Here is a 10981-nt window from a genome sequence, read left to right on the forward strand (position 1 = left end):
GTTCATCTGTCCAGGGAGAAGGATTCTTTTTTAACCTATTATGCAAAGGTTTAGACATCCTATTAATGTTAGGACAGAAATCAAGAACATAATTTAGACTTCCGAGAAATCTTTGTAATTGAGTTTTGTCAAGAATTTTATCGGAAAATTTATCTGCAAACAAAAGAGATCGCTCAATTGGAGTGATAGTTCCTTTAGAAATATGATGACCAAAGAATCTGACTTTTGTTTGAAATAAAGAAACTTTAGAACTAGAAATTGCCAATCCAGCCTTTCTGGTGACAAGGTAGAAAGTCTTTAAATGTTTGAAATGTTGATCAATTGAGTTCGAAAAAATCAACACGTCATCAATATAAACATGATAACTCTATGAAATGAGAGTTATCATGGCACTTTTAGACTTAAATTAAGATTACTTAGAGAGTAAATAAAGTATTTTTATTGCATTTTAATGATAGTTTGCATTAACATCTATTTTAGTTTAATTTTAGTAAATTTTGTTTGGTTTCGAATAATTATGTGCTTAAAACATATGCATAATCGTAGGTAATTGGAAGCTCAAATTTCAAGGAAAGGATGTTGTTGCAATGGGCTTGCAAAAAGAACAAAAGCACATGGCTGCAGAAGAATTGAAACAAGTCTGGAACAGTGCAGATGTTGTAGCCATTGCTGTAGCAACCATTACTGTAGCAAACTTGGAGCATTGACAAAGAAGATTTCGCGTGAGACACTTAACAGATTGCGATCTGGAGTTTTCAAATCTGGAAGATACGCGCCCTAGAATTGCAGTTGCCCTAATTTTAATCTATAAAATAAGTACACACGCAAAGGAAAAGGGAGAGCCGTCAACCAAGAATAAAAACCGAAAAGAAACAAGAGAGAAACATAATCCAAGAGCAAAATTAAGGGCTGCATTAGAGGAGAATTTGCAGAAATCAATCAAGAACCCAGTCCTTCTTAGGCTTCTCTTGTTTTCTTGTTTATTCTTTAATCACGAGGATGTGATGGCTAAAACACTATTATTTATGTTTCTTTTTATAGATTATGAACTAAATTTATTTGTAGTTGAGTGATAAACAACCTTGATGGTTTTTTAACTGAATATATGTGTTGCTGCCTATTTGCTATAGCATTTTATTTTGATAATATTTATTTTTATTCATTATTTTTAAGCTGACCACCCATTTAATGTTATAAGCTAAGAAAGAACCACAAAATGGCCTATTTTAGTGGAACATACAAGAGCAATAATCAGTTTTAAATTGAGTTTCCTAAGTTGAGTTTTACTTGATTCCAAAAGGGTCATTCCTTATTCAAGATTAGTGATGAACTAGAATACTAGAATACTTATCATTATATTACTTGTTGTGGACACTTGTACATTGACACCAACAATACAAGAAAAAGTTACAACTGTAATCAATGTATAACCATGTAGAACCGTCTTTCTTCTTCACAAACAATACCAGAGCTCCCTAAAGAGATACACTAGGGCAAATAAAACCTTTATCAAGAAGTTCTTGCAGTTGAACCTTTAATTCCTTCAACCCAAGAGGTGCCATACGGTAGGGTGTTTTAGAGATAGGTACAGTGCCAGGTAGCAACGCAATAGAAATTTTCATTTCTCGATCAAGAGATTAATTTAGCAGAATACAGAGCATTATCAAAGGGATTTCCAATGTCTGGATTATCTTCGTAAAATATCTTTAATGATTACAATTATTTTATAAATATTCCTTCTATGCTAGCTATACATAAATTTCATGCATTAATGACTATAGTTTTGGCCATTAGTTAGGATAGCAGTCATGGGCGGTCCCAATTAAGGCCCAGGAGGGGCTTCAGCCCTTTCTGGACTAATAATTTTTTTTTTAAATGTATCGCAAGCCTCTTCTAAAAATTAAATCAAAAAAATTTGGACACATTTTTCATGTAACAAAAGACTTATGGTTCAATGGTAAGAGTGTTATTTTGATGGTTTTAAAGTCTTGGTTCAAATCTCAAAACAATAGCCAGCCATAAGAACAACTCATACATGATCAAAATGTATAACCATCAAATGTTGATCAAATATACGTAGCTGATTCGCAACAGCACTTTCATGTTCATGATCCTAATGGTTTGGGAGAAAACTTATTCATTGAATTAGTTATTCCTGACAACACTAACACTTTTGAAAATATTTCAGGCGCAAGAATGCTTCGAATATAAACCAAGTAGAAGCCTCAGTAAACACACATAACATGATTCCATGCTAGTGATAGGACGCTGATCACTCAACATGCTCTTTTATTGACAGAACCAAAAACTTACAAATCAATACTCAAAATTCCATGCTAGTTTAAAGCAATAGAGGAAGAAATTCATGCCTTGAACACAAACCAAACATGGTCCTTTATTCCTCGGCCAAAGGACGTGAATTTCATAGGATCAAAAAGGATCTTTAGAACAAAGTTCAAAGAAGACGGAATTGTGGACCGCTACAAGGCTCGCTTGGTAGCTCAAGGATTTTATCAAGTTGAAGGATTGGACTTTGAAGAAACTTTCAGTCCTGTGGTGAAGCCAACAACAATATGATTAATCTTTGGAATTGTCGTCACTACAAATTGGAAAATGAGACAACTAGACGTAAAGATTGCATTTCTACATGGTTTTCTCAAGGAAACAGTCTTCATGGAACAACCACCAGGATTTAAAAGTCTTGAGCAACCTGACCATGTTTGCAAATTACAACATTCTCTCTATGGTCTCAAACAAGCACTTAGGGCTTGGTTTGACCGTTTATCTCAATTTCTTCTCTATATTGGTTTCACTTGTAGCAAAGCTGATTCTTCCTTTTTTATTTATGAAACTAACACAATAATTGTTCTTATGTTTGTTTATGTAGATGATGTAGTAATAACAGGAAACAACAATGACTTCATCGAGAATCTCATTCATAAGCTTAGCACTGAATTTGCATTAAAAGATCTTAGGCAACTCCACTATTTCCTTGGCTTAGAAATAAAATATATCTCGGGTGGAATATTTAGTGCTCAATCACAATATATGAAGGACTTGTTTAATGTGTCAAAATACTTAACTGCTCTTACTTGAAAACTCTAATGGCCATAAAAGATCAACACAAACCTGGAAACAACAAGCACACCAATCCTACCGAGTATAGACAACTAGTTGGGGCACTTCAATATTTAACTTTTAGTAGAACAAATATTGTTTAAGCTATGAACAAAGTCTGTCAAAAATTTCAAAGCCCCACAATAGGCGATTTGAGTGCAGTAAAAAAGGATACTTAGATACCTCAAGGGAACAATACGAACTTTGCTTTATCTCTCAAAGCTCTCTAACTTTAAATGGTTTTTGTGATGCGGATTGGGGTGGCTATAAAGTAACTCGAAGAAGCACAACAGGATGTTGTATATACTTGGGGATCTAATTCTATTTCTTGGTCCTCAAAAAGCAACCCACAGTTTCCAAGTCAAGCATTAAAGTAGAATATCGATCTCTTGCTTGAACTACTGCAGAAATAACATGACTTACTTTTTTGCAGCGTGACATTGGCATTCCCCTCTATCAATCACCACACTATTTTATGATAACCTTAGTGCACTACATATGACTATCAATCACCACACTATTTTATGATAACCTTAGTGCACTACATATGACTGTCAATCCAGTGTTTCATGCTCGGTCCAAACATATTGAAATCGATTACAATTTTTTCTAAGAAAAAGTCGCACTAGGAGCACTCATCACAAGGTTCTACCCTCTAGAAAACAAATTGCTGAAGTATTTACAAAACCACTACCAAAACAATCTTCTTTCAATTTTGATACAAGCTGGGAGTTCATTGTGCTCCACCCTCCAACTTGAGGATGATAAGGAAAGAACTCAATCATCGGAAAATCATGGAGATTAATTTAGCGGAATGCAGAGCACTATCAAAGGGATTTCTAATGTCTAGATTATCTCCATTAACTATCTTCTATGATTACAATTATTTTATAAATATTCCTTCTATGCTAGTTGTACATAAATGTCATGCATTAGTGGCTACTGTTTTGGCCATTAGTTAGGATAACAGTAGCTTAAGTTTAGACCACTTGCTCTTTCAATCTCACGATCTGTCTTGTATAAATTCATGGTTTTAGTTTCAATAAAGGTTAACCAATTCTCTCATGCTTCAATTTTCTTTACTGGTGATGCATGTTTTTTCCAACTTTTGTTTCATTTTGCACTTTTTGATTGGCACCGAAACGACCACTACAAATTAATTTGAGAATATTATATTTAAAAATTATGTACTACATCAAGTTAGTGGAGTCCAAATAGAGAAATTAAACATGCCACAGTGATAATATATACATTTATATATATATATAGTCTTTCTATAGTGTCAACGTCATTTTTTTTTCATGTGGGCACGTTGTCAAACTGTGTGTGGTTAAATGGATTTGGTTTTTAATGCTATTAAATCACATGGTTTTATATTGTACTGAGAATGAACTCTATTAAGTTGCAAGGCTTAACAGGCTGCACTAACAAAAATGAGGTGCCCACACCTGAGAATGATCATATATGTATATATAAGTTGTCAGTTGATATAGAAAAGACATGGATTCACCTGTCAAAAATTATAATAAAAAATTGTCTGGAGATGATTTTATATGAAAAGTGCTGATACTTACCCTGAGTCAAACTCCAAATGGGCTTCTTTGTTATATTTTCTAAACTTCTTATGGAATTGTAAAAATTATTCAAGGATTTACACTTAGCTAGCCTTGATTTTTTTATTAGCTAGATAATTTCTTCATCAATCTCTTCTACATCTTTTTTTTATAGAATTTTTATTATACTTTTATAAAGATCTAAGTGATTATCATATTTATAAAGATCTATAAATTCTGAACATAGCACATGCATTTATAATTCTTTGTCTTTATTGACACATAAACCAAATTTTTTCTTCTAACATGTCTGTATATATTCCCAATCTATTTTCCCATCTAAGGTATATGCCAACAATGATTTCACATAAATTTAACAATCTCTATTTTATTAATAACTTAATACTCTTCACTAATTGCATCTAAAAATTTATTGACTGATGTTTCCACTTTTATGAAATGGAGTTACAATTACCGTCTCATTTAATATAAATTCTAGAAAACAATTAAGGCCCAACATGCTTTCTTTTGTGCCAAATTGAGTTACGATATGATAGCTAGCCAGCTCTTGACTGAAATTTATTTGCCGAAACATTTCTGAAAGAATAACAAATCTGATCAATTTAATTCATCTCCAGTGCGCTTTAGTAGGACGAACAAGTCAATCGGGTTCTGAAATTTCTCAAATCTAGAGGCATTCTCTTCAACCTTTACAGTGAAATGGTTGAAAAACGGCTCTACGAATTCACCCCCGAAATGCTCCATGACGACTCCCTCATATACAGCTCTTACTGCTGAAGTGCGACATTTAGCGAGGAATGTTGATTGCGACATACGATCAGCCAGTTGCTCCATTCTCTCAATTGTGAAATATTTATTTGTTTTGATTATTGACTCCAGCTCCTTAGGGGTTGGGCGGTGATTAGGGATGTTGAAGGAATTGATTTTTTCTTCGCTGGTTATTCCCTGCAATATAAAAAAAAAATTACTTTTAAAATTTAGAACAAGAATTTCCCCGTAATAATCTGAGTTTAGCCTGAGCGAAATTCACTTAAATGGTTGATGATTAATAAATAAAAAAATAAACATAGTTGATTTTCAGCCATACAATACTATTTTGCAATAAGCATAAAATTATTAAAATTTCATAAGAGTAACAGGAGAAAAGCCTATTTCTATAATTTAATACAATTATTATGGATTACGGTTTTTCATATTTTAAATTCTTACCATTTTAGCCATGTCCATGAGGCAAGATCCAAAAACATCATAAAATACACCAAGAGTAGTCTGAGACAATGGAATCCCATCGGGTACAGCAACTATAAGAATGAACATCAAGCCTCCAGCCACTAGTTCATGTGCTCTAGCGTTCAGAAATGACTCGATGTCATTCTTGAACTGAGCTGAATACGCTTCCGCTACTTCATTTACAAATCTTTTATTCCGAATACTTTCTCTATTCCAGGCCAGTGAATTTCCGCCCGCTATTTCTTTCGGAATCTTGGAGAGCCAATGCAGGGCATAGGATGAGTTTATAATATGTAAAGTTGACTTGGGAAACAAGCGATTCTGGAAAAAACCCGGCACACCGGCAGCAAAATATTTTGGTGAATGTGGAAGGGCTTTAAAGAGTGTGTTAAAGTCATTCTCGGGATGATCATTGAAGAACACTTGGAATTCTATAGTTGAAGGGTTTTGGTGATCAGCTTGTAAGAGTTTCAGCTCTATAGCTTCAATGATATTTTGCACAACAATGAAGGTGTTAGGTCCAGTTGAGCAGCCCAAGTCTGCTACTCGAAAAGTACTTGAAGTATCAATTTTCAGGAGCTTCAAGTCAAGCTTATCAGCTATGGCTTCATTGATCAGCTCCTTTGCACGTTCCATAACTCGCCCCTGTAGATATCGATTCAATCGAATCAATTCTGTTTGCAAAGGGGCTAAATGAAACTAAAATTCTACTTTATTTAAATTTGTGCTTGATTATTTTTCTTTAATATTTGTTTTTGCATAGAATTTTACCTGGCCGCTAGAATTTTTTGCATAGCTGTGAGCACCATCTCCACCAACCATGGGTTGTGCCATTTTCTCTTCTTTTTTAATTTCAGAGCGACGAAATAATAGTTGTGCGATTCAAAGATGCTTTTGATGTAGTTTCAAATTGCAATGGGACAACAACATTTTATAGATGTTCGTGCCAAAACATCGCTTGTGCCCATACACTTAAAATCTGCTGTATTGATAATAGGTAGTTGGATTGGAATCTTATTCACGTGAATGAGAAACAAAAATTTGTGGGGACAACAAGAATAAAGAAAATGTCTAATATTTTTTATATAAATTTTTTGAATACTTTAATTGCGTGGGTGGGAACGAGCAAACAATTATTAATAAATTTTTTACTCAAAATACCACTTTCATCGTGAGAGTCCACTATTAAATTGTACAAGATAAATAATTCAAAATTTGTATAGAAATTTTAATTAAAATATTTATGTTACAATATGCTTACTTTACATGTACGTAAACCCCCATACTTAGAATTATCTTTCTCTCTGTTTAACTACTTTTCTTATCTTTAAACATTTTTTCGCGCATGTGCATCCTAGCTCCGGGGTTGGCTCTTGAGAATTGGTGTCCCATAAATAAAATAGAGAATCACAAATGTACTAAACTTTTCCAAATGTGCACTCTAATGTTTGCTTTATGTACTTTCTGCTCATGATTCGTAGGAGTTAAATGCTACTTATTATTTTATATTTTCATTCAATTAATAATGTAAAGTCACACTAATTTAAAAAAATAATTTATAATTTTAATATTATTTAAAATTTTAGACAAGGATCCTCTCTTTATCTTTTTTTTTTCCCTCTCTCTTCTTATCGCTTCTTATTTTATAAGTTGCAAAGATTAAGCTTTGTATTTGTATTTTTTTACTTTATTTATAATAAGTCAATCTTCTTTTACTAGCTTATGAAGATAAGGAGAGGAAAGGATAGCAAGAAATAGGGAGAAGATCCTAGTCCCAAAAGTTTTTAATTTTTTCTTTTTATTTTGGTGGATGCAAACAAAAATATCTGAAATGCTAGGTCTTTTCAACAATATATATAACACATAATTTAATTATTTTTTATTAGTACAGTTAATTCGAACAATTTATGTTAATCTTGGACTTTGCTTTTCCCTTTGCCTAACTCTTCCAATTGTTCTCATTCCATTTCATTGTCAATTTTCAAGCATGATATTGTTCTAAACTCTCCTGTGTCATCGCTTGATAATCATCTTCTTCGCTAGAAATTTAAACTAAATGAAACGAAAGAAAAAGAAAATGTCACCAACAAAGTGTTGGCTCCACTGGCAATGGAGTCTCCTTAAGTGGCTTGACTGGGTTTGCTCCCCAGTTCGAGTCGCAGGGAAGTCGCATTTGTTGGGAGAACCTGTGCCTCCCGGTTCGAGCGGGGACTTCTAGTCTGGGTTGTGGTACGGGCTTAAAGGTGCCTCCCACAGTTGGGGCCCTCCCCAGGATACTTCGTGGATAAGACCAAAAAAAAAAAAAAAGAAAATGTCATGTGGTGTCCATGTATTCTTATTTGATTATTCACTTTCTTTTCCTATACTTAATTAATCATTCACTTGACCAATGGATTTATGTTCTGTTATATTGATAACGTATTCATTGTAATTTGGACCAAAATAAAAGATGGAAAATGCTTGGTGAAAAGAAGCACGAGAGAAATAAAGAAAAAATGGTAGAGAAAGAGTGAGGACAAAATTCTCTCGTCTTTCTCTCATACTTCTCTACACCTAGCACTACTCATAAAAGATTGTATGGTCCATATTTCTTGAGAATAGAGGATAGAGGATGTGGATGACTTTCTCCAAAGCAGCCACTTGCATTTGTTTACTACTTTCCTTCTTTTTTCTTTTTTCTTTTTAAATTACTGGAGTATAATTCTTGAGGAAACAAAATCCTTTGAAGATTTAATGCAATTCAATTTTTTTGTTATATTTTTGACTTTGAGGGTTGTTAGCATGTTGTGGTGTTATTACTTTTAACATTGTGTGTTTACTTTTAACTTTGTATTTACCTACTGTGGAAATCATTGAGATTGCTGTGTTGAGGAGTTGTTGCTTTTACAGGCATTGCTGATCATTTTCCGTATTTCTGCGTTTGAATTTCTGGGTTTATTGACTTGCTGGACATAATTCCAGGTGGTATTGTCGATTGATTGGTAGGCTAGACTCTGATTCAAGGAACATGATTTACTGGACATGATTTGCTTTATTAATTTCTATTTGTTTTTTTTTTTAGTTCTAGATTTTTCAGCTAAGAAGTTATTATTTTAGTATTACAATTGTTACGGAATTTCAGTTCTTTTCAGAGATTATATTATCTCATTATATATTTATCTATCAAAATAAATGTAATTATGCAAAATTAATAATTAATAATAATAATATTGGCGCCAAAAATAAATTTATTCCCGCAAAATTAAATTTAATAATCTTAATATGTAGGACAATACTAGTGTGCTTTAATTTCCACAACATAACAGATTTTTGTGGTCTGAAAAATTGACGATCGATGAGTCCGCTCACAAGCTTAAACGGATCAGTCTACAATACATTTACTTATATTTGACCCAATTTTTTAATATATTATATATCAACTCTTGGAAAACAATTTTACAAAATGTATCCCATTAGAAGATTGTTATATTATATAATCATTTAACATACATAATTATGCTGCAATCGTTGGATGAAAATTCAACAGTTGTGAAAATAATGTAATTCTTTATGTTATATTTTCACAACTGTTAAATTTTTATTTAACGATTACTACATAGTCATATATGTTACATAATTATGTAACATAACAAAAACTATTAATTAATTATCTATCATTTATTTTCTTCCTAATACGAGGCAAGTGCATAGCATGATATTCATCTGAATTAATTAAAATGATTATGGAACTGATTTAATTCCGTTTTCTCAAGCAATTTGTATCAGATCTCGGAGTTTGTACTTGACCTAATAAATTAAATTTATATATTTATTGACGATTGTGGACTAAAACGTATAGAAGCACTGCCTACTTTCAAATAAACCCATGAATTAATGAGGGTATGGCTTTGGCCTGCCAGATAATAAAAGTTGTCGGCAGATATAGAGGCATAGATCATCAACGTTAGGCTGTAATCATAAAATCGAAAATTATAATAAATAAAATAAATAAATTGTCAGGAGATGGTTTTTTTTCTGAAATTTCAGTTGCGTGGTCCTGACCACATTCAAATTTGCCCGAAAATTCATAATGGATAAATATAATTGAACGACATTAAATTATATAATTTCATTAATAGTATTATACAATTAAATATCTATTAATATTTATAATAAAAAATCTATTTACTAAGACAATTCTAAATAAAATTAATCTATTATATGTAACTTCAGAAGATTTATCGGTAAATTGCTCTAAGCTTTTTGTTGTAGTTTACAAATATTTTGTTATTTTGTAAGAAATTTTACAAGTGCTGATGCTGAGCAGTCTGCGTAATTTTTATGAATCAGAGAAACGGGGCAGATGCTATACAATTATTGGCGTGGTGGAGCAGAAAGCTAGTCCCTCTTTCAATTTCCAGCATAAAAGCTGTGGGGACTCTAGGGATGGTAATGGGCACCGCCCGCAGCAGGTTTGCCATTACTAAACCCAAATTCGCACAAAATTTAAATTACCAAACCCACCCGCAACCCGTAGCGGGTTTTGATTTTTAAAAAAAAACCCACCCGTAGCGGGTTTTAACAATTACCAAACCCGCAATGGTATCCGGTGGATTTTTTGCGGGTTTCCATATTTAAAATCACAAATATTTAATATATAAATTTATAATAATAACCTCAAATTCCATATAACATACTCAATTTTATATTTAAACAATGTAAATGAAAAATTAAAATTTCCACATCAATTCAGCACAAATGCTCAAATTTAAGTATAAATTACACAAATCTATTTAAAAAACACAAACTAGTATCTAAAAATAATAATTACATTTCATATTATCATTTAAACAAGCTCCAAGAGAAAATATACATTTCATTCACTACCATAAGCACCCATCCAACACAATGCCTATAATAATAATTAAGATTAATATTTTCAAATACTAATTTGAAGGGAAATGTCTTTAGTTTTCTTTAGGTTATGACTTTAGAATAGGAGATGAGCCACATACACACATACACAACTTTGAGCCTTTGGCTATTTGGTAATTTGATTAATGACATTATTTTCTTTATAC

The 10981-nt window shown here is 32.4% G+C and overlaps 1 protein-coding gene across 1 annotated transcript; it reads right to left on the reverse strand.

Annotated features, from left to right (window-relative positions):
• Window positions 1–5242: 5242 nt before the first annotated feature.
• On the reverse strand, window positions 5243–6883 carry LOC107175045 (loganic acid O-methyltransferase-like). Its single transcript, XM_052442280.1, has 3 exons — window positions 6693–6883; window positions 5901–6566; window positions 5243–5636 (listed from the first exon to the last, which is right to left on the reverse strand). The coding sequence occupies exons 1-3, from the start codon at window positions 6753–6755 to the stop codon at window positions 5289–5291; spliced, it is 1077 nt and encodes a 358-aa protein (XP_052298240.1). The 5' UTR covers window positions 6756–6883; the 3' UTR covers window positions 5243–5288.
• Window positions 6884–10981: the final 4098 nt, after the last annotated feature.

This window comes from Citrus sinensis, chromosome 5 (genome assembly GCF_022201045.2).
Source record: "Citrus sinensis cultivar Valencia sweet orange chromosome 5, DVS_A1.0, whole genome shotgun sequence".
In the NCBI taxonomy this organism is placed as follows: Eukaryota; Viridiplantae; Streptophyta; class Magnoliopsida; order Sapindales; family Rutaceae; genus Citrus; species Citrus sinensis.

Coding starts and splice junctions, on each gene's coding strand:
- LOC107175045 (XM_052442280.1), bottom strand. CDS start 6,755: ATGGCACAACCCATGGTTGGTGGAGATGGTGCTCACAGCTATGCAAAA. Junction 6,567..6,692: donor CAAAAAATTCTAGCGGCCAG/GTAAAATTCTAT, acceptor CGATATCTACAG/GGGCGAGTTATGGAACGTGC. Junction 5,637..5,900: donor TCATGGACATGGCTAAAATG/GTAAGAATTTAA, acceptor TTTATATTGCAG/GGAATAACCAGCGAAGAAAA.